General features: G+C 40.4%; 2 protein-coding genes and 1 long non-coding RNA gene across 3 annotated transcripts; 1 reads left to right on the top strand and 2 right to left on the bottom strand.

The window, feature by feature from the left end:
* The first annotated feature begins 546 nt into the window (after positions 1 to 546).
* On the top strand, positions 547 to 4,163 carry plin2 (perilipin 2). Its single transcript, XM_087837644.1, has 8 exons — positions 547 to 635; positions 871 to 916; positions 1,146 to 1,341; positions 1,612 to 1,694; positions 1,865 to 2,150; positions 2,638 to 2,816; positions 3,216 to 3,332; positions 3,466 to 4,163. The coding sequence occupies exons 2-8, from the start codon at positions 887 to 889 to the stop codon at positions 3,898 to 3,900; spliced, it is 1,326 nt and encodes a 441-aa protein (XP_087693770.1). The 5' UTR covers positions 547 to 635; positions 871 to 886; the 3' UTR covers positions 3,901 to 4,163.
* A 433-nt stretch (positions 4,164 to 4,596) lies between these two features.
* Positions 4,597 to 6,918, bottom strand: cdca9 (cell division cycle associated 9). The gene is made up of 10 exons (XM_006802474.3): positions 6,807 to 6,918; positions 6,595 to 6,726; positions 6,481 to 6,521; positions 6,349 to 6,400; positions 6,145 to 6,209; positions 5,930 to 5,991; positions 5,338 to 5,433; positions 5,062 to 5,143; positions 4,763 to 4,849; positions 4,597 to 4,691 (listed from the first exon to the last, which is right to left on the bottom strand). The coding sequence occupies exons 1-10, from the start codon at positions 6,916 to 6,918 to the stop codon at positions 4,647 to 4,649; spliced, it is 774 nt and encodes a 257-aa protein (XP_006802537.3). The 3' UTR covers positions 4,597 to 4,646.
* Positions 6,919 to 8,960: 2,042 nt separating this feature from the next.
* Positions 8,961 to 13,646, bottom strand: LOC148104315 (uncharacterized). The gene is made up of 3 exons (XR_015718657.1): positions 13,445 to 13,646; positions 10,191 to 10,278; positions 8,961 to 10,044 (listed from the first exon to the last, which is right to left on the bottom strand). It is a non-coding gene; the product is annotated as an uncharacterized LOC148104315 (long non-coding RNA).
* Positions 13,647 to 17,444: the final 3,798 nt, after the last annotated feature.

Genomic DNA, 17,444 nt, shown 5'->3' on the forward strand with positions numbered 1-17,444 from the left:
GAAGGGCCAAATACTATTTTTAAAATGACAGTTTTACCTGTAATGTTGCAGTTGGTATTATATTTAAAGGATTCACATGACCAAAACAAACAGTTTGGATTTTTTTAAATTACCACAAACTACCAGGAACAACAGCCTTCTGGACCACTGACTGTTATGATGATTTATACAAAATATAATTTAAAAGGCAGTACGTTGTCATTTGTGTATTGTACTTGGAGACTGTAGGGGAAAAGGTCAAGAGGCTTTGATGTATTTCCTTTTCCTAGGACCCATGGTAAAGAAGTGCAGCTATATTAGGTGTAGACTACTCACACTTTGGAGCCACTGTTTCTGCTGTTGTATTAAAAAATATGTACATTTTAAAAAGTGTCGTCACTGAACTTGAATGGCTGCTGAAAGGAGATGAAACCATGGGCTGAACTGTGTCACCGCCTGTTCATGTGACAGCTGATTTCAGAGGAATTCCCCGACCAAACCTTTACCCCTTTTACCTTTACCCTACAAGCAGTAGCGACGCTACGTCACAGCGCTTGGCTAGATCTCGCGATAGCTGCTGCGCATAAAAACCGCCACAGCCTGCTTGCGCAGTATCAGTCAGTTCATTGACCGTTTGGAAATAGTTAAGTTACTCGGTAAGTGTCCACTGGTATCTGTTTCATTATGTGTTTTAACTGCTGTTTAATACAGTTACATTGCCTTTCTATCGGTAGAAGGTTCACTTGAGTGTTTATTATTATGTAGCTAACTATGAGAAACTTTAAAGAACCTAATACGGAAGTAACAACCTCCAGTTTATCTGCTGTAAAATGTCGTGATTCTACGGGTTTGTTGTTTTCTTGAACTAAATCGCATTTTCTTTGTCTGCAGGTTTATCTGGACAGAAATGGCAACCGCTGAAGTTATTCCAACTCAGGTGAGTTAATTTTTGGCCTCAGGTACTGTAGTTTTAAGTACATTTCGTGAAACTATGCTTTCAAATGTCTTATGTGGTTTACAATTTTAAAACCATGGGTTTACGCCGATAGCCCGTCACAAAATAGCACTCCGTAATGTTTAAACGAGTTCGGAGACACTCTCTGGATCAGACTACACTGAGTTTGTAGACTTATACGTTAACTGTTTTCTTTCTGTTGGCTTTACAGAGTGTGGTGGAGAGGGTCGCCAGCCTTCCTCTGGTCAGCTCCACCTATGGCTTGGTGTTCAGTGTGTACTCCAGCACAAAGGACAACCACCCGTACATCAAGACTGTATGTGAGGCCGCGGAGCAAGGAGTCCGCACCATCACCTCAGTGGCTCTCACCACTGCTTCACCCATCATCGACAAGCTGGAGCCTCAGAGTAAGAGCCATTCATCCATCTGTAGGCGTGGTACTAGAGCTGGGAGGAGGTCAGAGTGAAACTGCAGGGATGATTAAACTGAGTCACGCTTTGAAACCGGAATAAAGTCAGGCTGTTGAGGCATTGCGACCTTTCACCTACTTATTATAATCAGGCAGAAATAAGCATCATAGCTTCTGATACGGTTTAGATTTTATACTTGTTTTACTTTTAAGGAACATTTACTTACTTTATTTAATCTTAATCATTCTTTTGTTTTTTCTTCTATAGTTGCCATGGCCAATGATCTTGCCTGTAAAGGTTTGGACAAGATTGAGAAAACCCTGCCGATTCTTCATCAGCCCTCTGAGCAGGTATGCATTGATTCATCAGCAAGCTCAATTTCACAATGTGAAATGTGCTAATCTCCTCGGTTATCAGCCATGACCTTTGTCCCATTTTTCACAATTGCTGTTTCCTCACAAACTTTAAACTCATCCTTTGCTGCAATCACTAAAATAAAAATGCATGTGGACCTCCCCAGATTGTGTCCAATGCCAAGGATGTAGTAACCACTGCTAAAGATGTCGTGACGGGCACAGTGTCCGGTGCCAAGGGCACGGTCTCAGACACTCTGACCAGCGTTGTGGAGAAAACCAGGGGCGCGGTGCACGGTGGGGTGGACAAGACCAAAGCTGTCGTCAACGGCAGCGTGAGCACTGTACTGGAGAGCAGAGTGGCGCGGCTCATCAGCAGCGGAGTCGACACAGCCCTGAGTACATCCGAGAGTCTGGTGGAGCAGTATTTACCTATGACTGAGGCTGAGCTGGGTGAGTGGAATCAAAAGACAAAGAAAAAAATGCCTCTCTAGATTTTTCTTTAAATATTTAAGGAAATACTTCTAATGATTTACTTTTTACATATAATTTAAAATGTGGATTTGTCTCCAGTTGTTTTTCAGATAAACAGAATACAAATAAAAGCTAACAAGATTAAATGTGTGTGTGTGAGACAAAGTTCAGTTAGTGGTCCGGTTTCCAGAAAAACTGACTGGATCAGATTATGTGTGTAAATTTGCATTGGCGCCCTCTTTGGGTGACTACATATTAAAAGAGCTGATCAGGCTGAGCTGTGGTGTTTTGAGGCTTATGAAACAGTCTTGATACTATGATTCTTTCAACTGATCTCTTATGGTTGTGAACAAGTACAACTAATGTTTTTACACTTGTCCACACTTTAGGTTTTAAGAAAAGCAAGACAACTTTATATAGTTTGTTGTTTGACTGGGATTTTCCATGTTTCCCTGCCTTATAACAGAGCTGGAGGCAAAAACTGTGAAAAGCTTTGACAACAAGGAGCCGAACTACTATGTCCGCCTGGGCTCTCTCTCCACCAAGCTCCGCAAGAGAGCGTACAGCAGAGCCGTGGTCCAGATACGAGATCGCAAGCAGCGCTGCATGGAGTTCATTTCTGAGCTGAACTCCACTGTTGACCTGGTGGGCCTCCTCCACACACACACACACACACACACTCTAACATAATGAGCAAGGAACAAGATTCACAGGAAGGGAGTTTTTTTGTTTTTTTTTTTTTTTTTTTGGAGGAGAGGTTATAACATGTACTTTTATTCCTGGATATCAAAGAAATGTTCATTATACAAACAACCAGTATGTTTTAAAGTCATATATACAGTATTTAGACCATTTTTGAATATTTAACCCTTAAAAAGCGATGACACAACACATTCACTGACATCAGTAAACGCCACACTGTTGGCCAGCATCAGTCATCATGCCAATATTGGTTCATTTTATTATCCAGATGATAGAGCCATTCTGTCCTTTCACTGCTTTTGGACTTAAAAAAAAATAAACGTTTCCTGTGTTTTTCTTCAGATTGAGGTTGGCAGAAAGAACATTGACAGTGCTAACCAGATGGTGAACAAGAAGTTGAATTCCCTGGTTGCATGGAAGTCCAGTGGTCCAAACCAGGAGAACGGTCATGAGGCAGAGGTAAAGATTTACATTGAGATAAAATATTATCCATAAGATTCACTTATGGTAGAGTACACAGCACTTATCTTATTGAATTAAAGTGGGAAAATAATGCAAACTTATTCAGATTTGTTCCTCTCCATCTATGCAGGTAATTGAGTCCCGCACTTTGACCCTAGCGCGTTCCCTCACCCAGCAGCTTCAGACCACCTGCCTTGTCCTCGTCTCCAGCCTGCAGGGTCTCCCCAACCACATCCAGCAGGAGGCGCTGTCCCTCGGCTACTCTGCCTCACAGGTGTACACAAACTTCAGCAAAGCTAACACGTTGGGAGACCTGCCAGACACAGTGTTGACCAGCAGCAGAGTTCAGCTGAGCAAAATGAAAGAGTCCCTGGACAACGTCATGGATTATCTGATCAACAACACGCCACTCAACTGGCTGGTGGGACCTTTCTATCCACGGATGGCTCCCGAGCCCACTCCCATACCGGCATCTGAAGACAGCAGCACCTACACCACATCCTCCAGCTCTTCTACACAGGGACAGAGGGAGGAGCCCATGGAGGTGGAGATGGCATCCCTGTAGTGATCCATTACAATTTAAAGCTTAATATTCTGAATTTTGTGGCAATATTTGACATCTTTGTATGCAAACTTTTACTTTACATATTTTAAAATCTCAAATGTATTAGCACAGAACCTGAAATATGTAATTCCACAGTACCAAGAAAGTACATTTTATTAACTTTAGAATCTTGAACTACAAAACTATTGCGCAATTTCATTCTCCACAATTATCATACAAATCATTTATCTGGAAAAATAAACCTGTGCTTGCTTCAGTATAAATGTGTGAAATCTGTTCAGAGTTTGCATCAGGTTAATGTTGAAAGTTCTTGGGGACTAATACTTGCTTTTAGTTTTACTATCATGAATGTGTGTAAGCCATTACCAAGGCATGGGGTAGCCCATACTACCTTTAGTTTAACCTGCACACTGATGGCATTTAAAGACATTCCTAAATAGGTTAATTACCCAATAACACTGGTCCCCATTTGGTTTCTATTACACAACATTTACTCCACGTGGTACATTTAAGGAAAAACAAACTAACACCTCAATTGCACATTTGAAATACCATCTTACAAATAATTTGGCACTTAGTCATGAATTAACACTTAAAATCTTTATTATTAGTGTTAAAACTCACAAATGCATTGTAAATACACTGCACAGCTGAACACGTATAATAGAAACGTCTTGAAGTTAAATGTGTTTCTGAGCTCCATCTGGACAGACATCCTGGACACGGGGATAGTTGGGTTTCTTCAGTCATCCGTCACAGCCACTCCGCTGTGACAGATAATCTATCAGACTCTGAAAAGTGACATAACAGTTTCAAATGGAGTTTCTATGTACAGTTTGTAATGAAGTGAGCCTTCTCCTACCGAGAGCTTCTTAATCTGGCACCGCGCCACGTCATCCAGCATGTCCCAGTTAATGTCATCTTTAGTCTCTTCAGAAAAGCTCACCATCTACGAAGAGAAACACTTGACTTGTAAAAAACATCAACAATGTCTAGAATCTGTTAAACCGCAGGACCTCAGGTCACATAAGGAACACTTGATTCAAAAATCTGACTCCATACACTGAACTCAAGAACAAGGACAAACTCCTTAGTTTTAGGCCAAGTTTGACTCTTAAAGGCAGCACAAAGAAAAATGTAGAGAAAGAAAAAATAAAGTACCAGTCCCTGTGCTGTGGTTACAGTGATATGTGCAGTAGAGCCTGCTGTAGAACAGTGCAGATCACCAGCAGAGACCACAGACCTGCAGGTCAACACAGAACTCACATCAGTGCATTTTAATGAGAGCTGACAGTATTTGTACTCACCAACTATTTAAAAACAACGTAGGAGCTAAACTTCACAGTTTAGAGCATTAAAAAATAAAATAAATAGTTTTAGCCAGAAACAAAACATATGCAGTACATGTTTCTGATTGAACAAAGGCGTCAAACAGACCTGAGTTTGAGTCTGGACTGGCTCAGCGGGGACGGGTCGTTGGTCTTGCAACTTGCCAAGCGGCGAGTTCTCTTGGTTATGACTGAGGAGGATGTGCTGCAATTAGAGTGCTGGTGTTACAGCTGAACGGCCTTTCATTTTACCTGGTTGTTTGCATACTCCACTCCCTGTGTAGAGCAAGTGGTTTTTTCCATGCCAACTAAAAAGCAGCAATGGCCAACCCCACGTTTACAAGTGCTTAGCGAGGGTTTTATGACCTGCTCAGACTGACGCTGGTGACCAACAAAAATTCAGTCAGGGGTTCTCTTGGGCGTCTTGGTATGTTACCAAGGTGGTACCATCAAAGAGTCAATATATCCTACTATATGTAATTTTCCTCTGATGATCTAAACTCTGTTCATAAGCTAATGAGCTCCATTGATGTCATTACCTCCTGGGTATCTAGAAATCTTTGAGAATTCTTGGCAGGTGGAAGCAATGACAAACATACCAGTTAAGAAGAAAACCAGTTCAACTAACACTGGATAAGGCCTTGATCGAGTTCAGAGCAGTAAATAACCATGCACTATGTGACTTTGAGCCTAATCCTTACATGAGATTTCCAGTGCTGTTACTACAAACTAATGTCCTCGTCCTTTTAGTCTCCTTCACTCCCTAAACACAAAGACACAAAACAAGACAGAAAATAAAGAAATGTAAACGATTGCTTTTATTCCCCAGAGATTGTGTTTTTTTAAATGAGGACTGGAAAGTTTAAAATCACAGTGACAGCCATGCCTGTGCAAATACACCTGCTGCATCACCTACCTTTGACGTTTTGGATGAGACCCTGTGGGTTGGGGCAGACTGGTCTGGTGAATCAGTGGATTTAGCTGCAAAAATACGAGTATAAATAATGGCAGCTAAACAAACTCAAAATAACTTGGAGAAATTGAGGTTTGTGTCTTTAACTATGACAAGATCAATTGTTAACCTCACTGGACAAAATGGAAAAATGTAGCTTGATTTCACCTCTTTTACTGGTTATCTTTTTGCGGGGCTGGGGTACCTCACCAAACTCATTCTGCAAAAGGTCCAAGTATAACATATGATTAATAAAAAAATAAAAATAGACAGCAGATTATAACCAGAAACCCAACTCACCTTACTGGCTATTGATTCCTCACTGGCTAAGAATTCCTCCTCTACAAGAGAAAACAGTCGGTAGCTGTTGTTCATGTAAGACGCTCAAAATCACAAAAATCACGGAGGACTCACCGCTGATTAAATCCCCTATGAGGGTGTTTTGAAGAGAAGGAGGCATCTTCATCAGCTCCACTTTGAATACTTTTTCCACTGTGGCCAGCGTGTTCTCCATTTTGGCCTCCAGCTCATTCACGCGTTCTTGGGCTGTAAGGAAAGATGGATGGACGTCAGAAATGAAGTATGAAGCTTTACGTGTGTGCGGCTGCAGTGAGGCTGCTCCTCACCTTCTTTCTCAAACTGTTGGATGAATAGAGCCAGCTTGCTGCGCCGCATTTCCCGCCTCAGCTCTTCTTTACTCTGCACGCTTCTTGTGTTTTTCGTCCGCCGCGACGCCATCTCCCCACGCTGCTTTGGTGGACTTTAGTTTGTGCATAAATAACTCCTGTTCTCCACAGCCGCACACCTGACACCGCAGCACTTTTAATGAAGATATCCATGCGCGCAGCGGGGTGGAATGTGGTTATTCTAGAGCTGACCGTGTTGCTTGGCCTCGACTTCACTGTGATGAGCCACAAAACTTGAACTAATGTTAAAGCAGCTAAATGCACTCAGAATTTGCAACTTTTTTGTAGACTGGGGTGACCTTTATGAATCTGAAATGTTCCATGTGTATTTCTATGTTATGTATAATCCGGGTTATACATAACTTTCCATATACATGCCTTACTCTTCAATATTGTACAGGCAATTTGTCTTCGAGAAAAACAGTCTTGATCCATCTGGGGATTCCATAGGCCCTGAATAACTGCAGCAGGGCTGTGAGTGGGCAGGTTTGTTTGCTAAATTGTCAGAATCAGAGACTTTGTCAATTGAGTTGTCATAGCAGTTATTGACTTAAGTTGTTTCTATGTATTACTGTGAAGCACTTTGGTGTGCCTTCGGGTTTTTAAACGTGCTATATAAATAAAACTCATTTATATTGTATTGTATTGTATCAACAACCAGGCTAACAGGTTGTCTATTATGAGCCTGCAGAGGCCCTGAGAAGCTATGTTGGTAGCACTGTTACAGCCACGGTGTAGGACCGAGGTCTATTCCAGGACCTCCATCAGCAGCCAACTGTTTTATTTGAATGCAATTTGTTTATCTGTTTCTATTTTTTCTAATATATTTCTAATTCACTTTTCCTCGCTGACCCTTTTGCAGCTGCAACATGTCAGGTTCCACAGTGGGTGATTTTATGTCTGTGACTGTGAGTCAACAGGTCTGAAGTAAACAAGGCTTTGCAGCTTTTTAGAAGTCTGTTCATCTTGGTACATTATAAAGTTTTGTGCATTTTGTATATATTTTGCCACTAACACTGCAAACTTGAAAGGAACCAACACTAATCAGAATACACAAAATGTAGGAGTAATTCATTAATTAATTTAGGATTTCTCCCTTTTTAATAAAAAACACCCCCAACACATTACCTAAAAATAAGACATTCAATAACAGAATAACAATAGAAGAGGAATATTGCAAACTATTTTACTTCTTTTTTTGTTGTTGTTTTTTTGCTTTTAACAAATAAGTCAAATAGTTTTAAACAGGCGACTTAGTTTGAGGTTAGCGCTATGAGTTTTCCCTACATATCGATCCTGCTCTTTTCTTTCACAATAAATAGATAAAATAAACAATAAATCATATTTAGACCCGCTACAGTGCAGAAGCTTGTGAAATTTTCTGACAACATTTAAACACAGTGACTGCAAACTCGCTGTTTTTGAACATAGAGAGGAAAACAAATGTGAAAAACCCTGCCTGCACCCTTCTTTGCTTCTTGCCTTTTCTTTCCAAGCTCCTTAGACTTTGCTTCAAACACACACAGGCAGAGAGAGAGACTGGCTATCTACCCTGAGAGTGGTCAGTCCTTTCAGTCAGAAGAAATGTGCACTGAGGGGGCTGAACAAACATTTCAACTCCTAAAACTCTGGAAATTACTGCACTGTCTTATGTCCGGTGCGTGCTGACTGCTGGTTTTATCAGGCATCGGCACAGAAACAAAAAGAAGTCTGTTTCTGTCAAGCTACTGGACTTATTTTTCTACAAAGACTTGAAGTTTGAGAGTGTTTAAACAAGAGAGAGAAGTGTGAAAATGTTCATGCCTGTCTGAGAAAAGTGTATGTAGTGTGTAGTGAGGGGTTTAAAGCCTTAAAACATCTATAATAATTGTAAAAAAAATAAATAAAGCTGGCTACTTTGCAGATTTCACCTATCGCAGGTTAATTTTAGAACGTAACGCGATAAATGAGAGAAGACTGTACACACAATTTAAATAAGATTTCCTCCTCCGGGCAACAGTATTTTCAATAATAAAAAATAAACAGAAAAAATAACAGAATAACAACAAAGAGCAATATTTAAAACAATTATATTTATTTGTTTATTTATTTATTTATTTATTTACAAAGAAGTCAAACCATTTTAAACAGGCAACTTATGTTGAGTTTAGCGCTATGGGTTTTCCAACATGATTCTTTTCTTTCACAGACCAGTGTGTTATGTTATCTATGAAGCAGATAAATACTGTAAACAAGAAATCATATTTAGACCCGCTACAGTGCAGAAGCCTGTCAAATTTTGTGGGAACATTCAAAAACAATGACTGCAAACAAGCAGTTTTTGACAATAGAGGGGAAAAATTCTTTACTTCTTTAAACACACACAGAGAGACACTGGCTGTCTAGCTCCCTCAGTCAAATATAAAACAAGTTCAACTCAGACGTCGGCACAGAAACAGAAAGAACTCTGTTTCTGTGACGCTTTGGTCACAATTCGCAAATTATTCTTGTTCTTTGGTGCTTTTTAAATTATTTAGGTTAATTAAAAAAAACATTAAGTGAACATAGCTTTAATAAAATAATAGTGCTGTGCACTAGAGGGTTAATTATTCTGAGAGCTGCACATTAGCCTCCACTATTTTTTACCCCAAAATCTATATTGAAAAGAAACTTTTATATTTGGACGTTTGTTTCAATCGTCTTAGCACAGACGCATAAGTTGGAAAAGGTGACAAAAAAAATAACATTTTGTTACTGGCAACTTCTCCAGGGTCGAGACTGAAAATGGGTACATGGATTAATAACAAGGAAAGATAACTGTGTGTTTTTTAATAATACTTATGTATTGATTTGATTTTGAAAAAACAAACAAAAAACAAACAAATAAATAAAAAATAAACAGAAAAAAATAAAACTGTGCAGGTTGTATTGACGCGAACCGGCTGCTCTCCCCAGGCAAGTACAGGTGCCGATGGTGTCGGTCACACACTGCTATGCCTGCAATCCCCATTCTGGATAACCGTCTGGATTACCGCCATCATAACTCTCCTAAAGAATATGACACCAATCCTCTGTGTCCCAAAGAAGATCATGCCAATTAGCCCGTCAATCTCGTCGTAGTAGAGATGCAAGTGAAAGGATCGCAGCTGCAGGACAAACAATTGTGTTCGAGCAGCTCGTTCATTATCTTCATCCATTCCTTCAAACCCGGGAGAAGAAGAACAAATCACAGAAGAGTCAAAGATCACATAAAAACTTTCGTCAGATAAACATTTAAGGGAACTTGAAAAAACAGAAACGGCACAAGTTTGTCAAAGGTAGGAACAATGAACTGAAATCGCTTACGTTTATTAACAATGCTGAAGATAATGATCCTTTTCTTATTACTTCTGTTGAAGCCTTTATAAGCACCAGCGAGGTTTGTCACCTAAAACTGGAGTAAGGGAGGAGATGTCAAAAGCAGTTTCAATCCTTGCAGCAATCCTTGCTGGCCTGCAAGGATTGTGCTGGAAGTCAGGTGTAGTACGATTTTAGTTTCAAATTTTATATAATTTTCGAAACTAAAATGCAGTTGTTAGAGTGAATTGTTCAATGTTGTCATTTTTATGCTTACCATCTCTACATTGTTTTAACTCTGTGATGAAAGGAATTTCCTTATCCATACTTATTAACCATATCCCAGACCGGCCCAGCCAATTCCAGTTTCCAACAATGGCTACTATTACTGCAGCTACTTAGTTTTAATATTACTCTTATTTCTCTTTCTGGGTCCCAAAATGAACTTTTAACACATTTTCAGGCAAGAATGTACCTGTGTAAACTTCAAATAACTTAAACATGTTATTGTTTGGCCTTTTTCAGTGCTTTAGTTGTGTTTTATTTGTTGGTGAGTAAATTGTTTTGGCTGAGATTAAAGTTATTAGATTAAATTAGATTAAATAAAACTTAATTAATCCCTCGGGAGGATTCCTCCGGGTTCTCACACAGCTGAATAAACTGCTGTGTGAAAACAGCAATATCAGCATGAGATCGCCAATGCACTAGCTGGCATTGAAGGAGTTGAGAACATTTCAGATGATGTAATCATACACGCGCCCGACCAGGAAACCCATGATAAGCGCCTGCATGCTGTGATGAAGAGACTCTCTGATTGTGGCCTGACACTAAACTCAGAGAAGTGTCAGTTCAACATGGACAGACTCGTGTTCATGGGAATACTGCTGACACAGAAAGGCATCGGCCCAACTGAAGAAAGAGTGAGAGCTGTGGTGGAAGCCCGAATGCTACTGAGGTGAGAAGCTTTCTGGGACTGGTAGGTTTCAGTAGCAGGTTCATAGCACAGTTTGCTCCACTCTCTGAACCACTTAGACGCTTAACTCGAAAAGAAACTATGTTTACATTCAGGCCAGAACAAAAGCAAGCATTTGAAAGACTAAAGACTGAGTTAGCCAGAGCAGGTACCCTAGCCTATTTTGACAAAGAAGCCCCAACCAGAGTCATAGCAGATGCGAGCCCTGTAGGCTTGGGCGCAGTGCTAATACAAATACAGAACGGAGAAGAGGTACCAGTGTGCTACGTAAGTCAGAGTTTACATCCATATGTGTATGGCAGGAAGTTTGACCTCATCACAGACCACAAGCCATTAGAGGTCATATACAGCCAGAGATCTAAACCTTGTGCACACATAGAAAGATGGATTCTCAGACTGCAACCATATGACTTTAAAGTAGTGCACATTGCGGGAAAACAAAACATTGCAGATTCACTGTCAAGACTGCTGTCTGACACCACGTCAAAAGAGATACATAAGCATGAATCTGAAGAATATGTGAGATTTGTTGCAGTTAATGCTGCTCCAAAAGCACTCACAACAAGAGAGGTTGAAGAAGCCTCTGCTACAGACTCAAACAGAAGTGCGAAGAGCTATTGAAAATGGACATTTTGAAAAATGCAAAACATATACACCCATTGCAAATGAACTGTGTGTCATCGGCTACATAGTTTTGCGGGGAACTCGCATTGTATTGCCAGAAAACCTCAGAGCTCAAGCACTTTCACTAGCTCATGAAGGACATCTAGGAATTGTTGGAACCAAACAGCATCTCAAAAAAAAAGTTTGGTGGCCAGGGATGGACAAAGCTGCAGAAAAGTTCAGAGACGCTGAACAGAAAGGAAAATCAAAGATTTATGCTGATGAACGAAAGGGAGCTGAGTATTCAAAAGTTGGCACGGGAGACACAGTGCTGGTTCAACAAGACAAAGTGGACAAGTTTTCAACACCATTCAACGCAACACCACACAAAGTTGTAAGCAGAACTGGAAACCAAGTCATTATTGAATCACCAACAGGAGCTTGCTATCACCGGAATACCACACATGTGAAGAAATACGAGACAAATGAGACCAGAGAAGGACACTACGAACAAAACACAATACCTGAAAGGGAGGAAGATGAAACACCCACAGAGACTGACACCTTCACTCCAACACTACAAGAGGGCTCCCAGGGGCCAGAGAGACCAAGTAGATCACAGAGGGCTAAAAAGATACCCGAGAGGTTTTGTGATTTTGTCGTGAAATGAACTATAATATGTCAAGGTGAAGAGGTAACTTAAAATTGGCAAGTTTCAAGTTCATATGTGTATGTCGACATGTATATATTGAAAAAAGAAAGGTACATGTGTGGTGAGGCAGTTAGATAATATAATTGTTAGAAAGTAAGACAAGAAAGAATGTTCAATGTTGGAAAAAAAAGACATCAAAGTTATTAAGACTAAAGCTTGAATCTAAGGAAAAGGGGGATGTCATGTATTGATATATGGCTATGTCTTAATGTGATGACTTTTGAACCGGATGTTGTTGTCCGAAGGAGGCCCCGTTAAGTGGCTTGTTGTCAGATGGACAGTATTCAATAAAGCAAGATAAAGACCGTGCTTTATGTCCTGATTCAATTCAGAGTGCTCTGCCTAATTCAGTAATAAGGTGGGCACACAACACTTTCCACGCCCACCCCCGTGACATCACGCTCCAAAGCCCTATAGGGTGGCCAGCGTCGCACATGCGCAATTCATTTGCAGTCTGTAAACCGTTGCGGTCGGACTCGGAGTGCCTACCGCCTGTGAACGCTTTAGCACGGGCGAGGTGTACGGCAGCGACCGCTGGACGTGGAAAAAAAGTCGCTAGATTTGTCGCTAGTTGCTTTTTAGAAAAAAAAGTCACTAAGGGGGATTACCTCAATGAGCTGCCTCATTGAGCTACTTAGATTATACACCCCTACTAGAGCACTAAGATCATCTTCCCATGCAATTCTTTTGCTTTTGTGTTTTAATGCCATTCAACCTGCTAGCATGTTTTGGTACCTTGCCATAGCCCTCATCCATACTTCCCTGTTACTTCATCCTACTCTCTTGCATGTAAAGCACGTTGGTACACCACTGTTATTTAAATGTGCTATATAAATAAACAACAAAAAAGTTTGTTGTTGTTGTCTGAAAACTCGCTAAAGCATAAGCGATGTATAAGTTGATATGTAGGACGTTAGAACAACCTTGGAACTTGGAAAAGTTCTCCAAAAGTATGAACGAACTTAAGTCGCTTACCTTTATTAAAAATGTTGAAGACAATGTTTCTTTCCTTATTTTTTCTGTTGCAGCCTTTAACCGTCGCCGATGTTTTGCCCGTGTACGTAAGTTCTGACTGATCCTCTCCCGCGAGGTCCTTTTTGTCCTCATTTCACCTACTGGAATGGAGGAAAGATGGAATGAAAAACCCTGTTCCCTCGGAACCCTCACAACCCTCTATGTCATCAGATCAGCATGTAGACAGTCCAGGCATTTGCCTAGGTCCCATTTGCCTAGGGGGCGTTTCCGCTAAGAAGAGGAGGATGTACTCACTCATGGGCAAGACACCGCTAAGAAGAGGAGGATGTCCTCACTCATGGGCAAGACACCGCTAAGAAGAGGAGGATGTCCTCACTCATGGGCAAGACACCGCTAAGAAGAGGAGGATGTCCTCACTCATGGGGAAGACATGGGAACATTTTGATTTTATTCCTCCCAACAAACCCAACAAGGTATTTACATTTCTACAGACGTATTTTCATAATACTGATGGTGCAATACAATTTATGTTAAGCTGTCTTTACTTTTGTACATGGTGAAGTGTTTTCTCAGTAGCGGTTTTAGATACGGGCGACACGGGCGGTTGCCCAGGGCGGCATCGTGGTGGGGGCGGCATCACCGGCATCGGCAAAAAAAAAAAAAAATGTTGCCCCGACGTCAGCCAGCGCATATTGGGAATGGCATAAGCACCGATCGGTTTTCTATCGCCCATTTGCTGGGAGTAAGGGCGCCCTGCTGCTTGCGGCACAGGGAGGAGAGGGCGGGGCGGCGGGGGATTTTCTGACCGGCTGGAGCAGCATCTAATAACCAGCTCGCAAAATAAAACAAAATAAAAACAAACCAACAAACACGAAAACACCAGACATCATGATACAGACTTATAATTTGCACCGATGTTTTTTCGAAATTCTATACACGAAAAGTGAGCGCGAGAGCCCTCGGTGCGCCTGCTCGCTGCTGAAGTCAAAGTAACTTTATTGTCATCTCTGCTACATACAGTCCAGTATATAGAGAGACGAGACGACGAGGCTCCAGTTACAGCAGTGCAAATAAACAAACAATAAATATAAGAAGAGTAAGAAAATAAATACACACTTTAGGACTCGAGGCAAAGGGATCAATAACAATTTAAAATTTATAATTTACAGTTTGATGATTTAAAGTCTCACACACAAGCCGTCGAAAGGGGAGTGGCTGCTTCCAAATAGAGCACATTTAATTTATAATGTTGTAAATCCAAGCTCATTATGTATTCATGATCTGAATCCTGGGTTGTGTGAAATCTCAGAAATGCACTTTAGACAAAGTGAATCTGTGAACTAAGGTGTAGGTCTATTAGGTTATGTTGTGGTGATCCTCAGAGTTGGGGGATTTGTGTTCATACTGGAGTTCAAAATTAAAACCAAGATGGACAAGAAAAGGTCAAAGCCATCAGGTGCTCAGTTTAGAAAAAAGAGAAAAGAAGAGGAGGAGAAACGAGCAAAAGATGCAGGTAAGCAGATGTGTGATTGGATAATGGCAGGTCATCCTGAAACAATCAGAATACTTTATTAATCTCTAAGGAAATTATGTGGGTTACAGTTGCTCCAAGAAGAAATGGTAAAAATAGCAACAGTAACAGACTAAACTCCAAACAATACATTATGTTACAGATTTTAATATTAATTAGTCATTGTCAATCGTTGATTCGTCCTGTTCTCATTGTATGACGAATTATGATGGCTGTTTGGTAGCCGTTTGCATACTATGCATACTCTCTCTCTCTCTTCATATGTGTGTGTACAACAATTTTATGTTAATGTACAATCCTTAATATGTTTTGTCTGTGTGTGTGTGTGTGTGTGTGTGTGTGGTGGTGGGGGGGGGCACGCCAGAGGGAGTGTTCGCCCAGGGCGCCAAACAGGCTAGGACCGCCACTGTGTTTGCTACACCTCATCCATGCTTAGGCACTACAGAGCTTTGCATGAGAATAGGGGGAACACCGATTGTGGAGCAAGACCAGGTGAGCCATCAAATGCCATGATAATATAGCATGCCGTAATGTTACTAAATGATATAACAATATTATTCAGCTGTTATAAGTTACGTGTGTGATATTTATATTTGTGCTTTGTTTTTGTTGTCTTTCCTCAGGAGAACAATCTCAAATTGAAGAAGACCTGGTTAGCATGGTGATTGAGGACTACCAGCCATTTAGCACTGTGGAGGACAAAGGATTTAAAAGATTTGTTAAATCATTCAATCCTAGCTATGTTCTCCCCACTAAAAAGGCCATAAAAGCAGTGAAAATTTAGTTTTTACAGAATAAAATGTGGGCAGGACTGAGGCTCAAAGCCTCAGTGTGTAGCTGTCCATACCTCAACGTTACAAAAGCACAACCACTGTCCACACCCCAACCACACCTCACCTCACAGTAAATGATCATTTCCATTTTAAGCATTTCCAAATTATCATTTTCCATACTGCCAGTATAAATATACACAGTATACTGCCATCACTACAATATACATGTTTTACACACTCCTTTTGTTGTTGACATTTACAGGCTGTGTGCAAAAGGCCACACTCTTCAAATTCATGCCAACTAATATTTTTACGTCCAGTAGATGTCCTACTAGAGCAAATGAAGCTTCAAGACGCTTTGCGCTGGGGTGAACCAATTGGATGAAAAGCTTCAGTGCTTCATGAAGCTTCATCTCCCCATCACTAGGAATATGTCGACGCGTCAAAGCGTGTGACGAGTGATCTTTTTTTTTTTTTAAATGAACTTTATTTAGAACAATAACAATGACAATCTCAAAGAGACAAGCGACATATTGAATCATTCAGAACAGAATCACACCTCCTTTTTCTTTTTTCCCAATCAGAGGACTACACATCACTGCCACAGTGCAGTTGATACACCACAATGAAATCGACAATAACTGAAAGTAAACATACATACATACATATACATATACACACACAGACATATATATATATGCATATACACATGCATATGTACACATTTCTACACACACATCTACATAATAATAATAATATAAAAAGATGAATAACCAATACAAAAATAAATAAATAACAATAAAAAAGAATGAAAAACAAGGAACAGAAATAAAGGAGACAAGGGGGATCATAAAATCTCTAAAAGTGAGGTTCCATAAACAAGACACATAACTTAAATAAGGGGCTAAGAAAAATCAAACTCTTCTAAAAATCTATGCAATTTGATTGCTTGGGACTTATTTATTAGCTTAAGAGATTTACGGAACAGGGAGAGTTCGTTTTTAAGAGCAGGCCATGAAGGGGGGGGGATTTAGCATATCGGCATTTATGAATGTAATACTTTGTTATCAATAATTACTTCCTCCAAACCATCAACGTGTCTTTTAGACCCCATTCCTACAAAACTGCTCAAAGAAGTCCTGCCATTAATTAATGCTTCAATCTTAAATATGATCAACCTATCTCTAATAATCGGCTATGTACCACAGGCCTTCAAGCTGGCAGTAGTTAAACCTTTACTCAAAAAGCCATCTCTAGACCCAGCTGTCTTAGCTAATTATAGGCCAATCTCCAACCTTCCTTTCATATCAAAAATCCTTGAAAGAGTAGTTGTCAAGCAGCTAACAGATCATCTGCAGAGGAATGGTTTATTTGAAGAGTTTCAGTCAGGTTTCAGAGCTCATCACAGCACAGAAACAGCTTTTGTGAAGGTTACAAATGATCTTCTTATGGCCTCTGACAGTGGACTCATCTCTGTGCTTGTCCTGCTAGACCTTAGTGCAGCATTCGATACTGTTGACCATAATATCCTATTAGAGCAATTAGAACATGCTGTAGGTATTACAGGTACTGTGCTGCAGTGGTTTGTATCATATCTATCTAATAGACTCCAATTTGTGCATGTAAATGGAGAGTCCTCTTCACACACTGAGGTTAATTATGGAGTTCCACAGGGTTCAGTGCTAGGACCAATTCT

Source organism: Neolamprologus brichardi, chromosome 3 (genome assembly GCF_056152115.1).
Source record: "Neolamprologus brichardi isolate AB-2024 chromosome 3, ASM5615211v1, whole genome shotgun sequence".
Classification (NCBI taxonomy): domain Eukaryota; kingdom Metazoa; phylum Chordata; class Actinopteri; order Cichliformes; family Cichlidae; genus Neolamprologus; species Neolamprologus brichardi.

Coding starts and splice junctions, on each gene's coding strand:
- cdca9 (XM_006802474.3), bottom strand. CDS start 6,918: ATGGCGTCGCGGCGGACGAAAAACACAAGAAGCGTGCAGAGTAAAGAA. Junction 6,401..6,480: donor AGGAATCAATAGCCAGTAAG/GTGAGTTGGGTT, acceptor GACCTTTTGCAG/AATGAGTTTGGTGAGGTACC. Junction 4,850..5,061: donor TAACCACAGCACAGGGACTG/GTACTTTATTTT, acceptor TTCTCTTCGTAG/ATGGTGAGCTTTTCTGAAGA.
- plin2 (XM_087837644.1), top strand. CDS start 887: ATGGCAACCGCTGAAGTTATTCCAACTCAG. Junction 1,342..1,611: donor CGACAAGCTGGAGCCTCAGA/GTAAGAGCCATT, acceptor TTTCTTCTATAG/TTGCCATGGCCAATGATCTT. Junction 3,333..3,465: donor AGAACGGTCATGAGGCAGAG/GTAAAGATTTAC, acceptor CCATCTATGCAG/GTAATTGAGTCCCGCACTTT.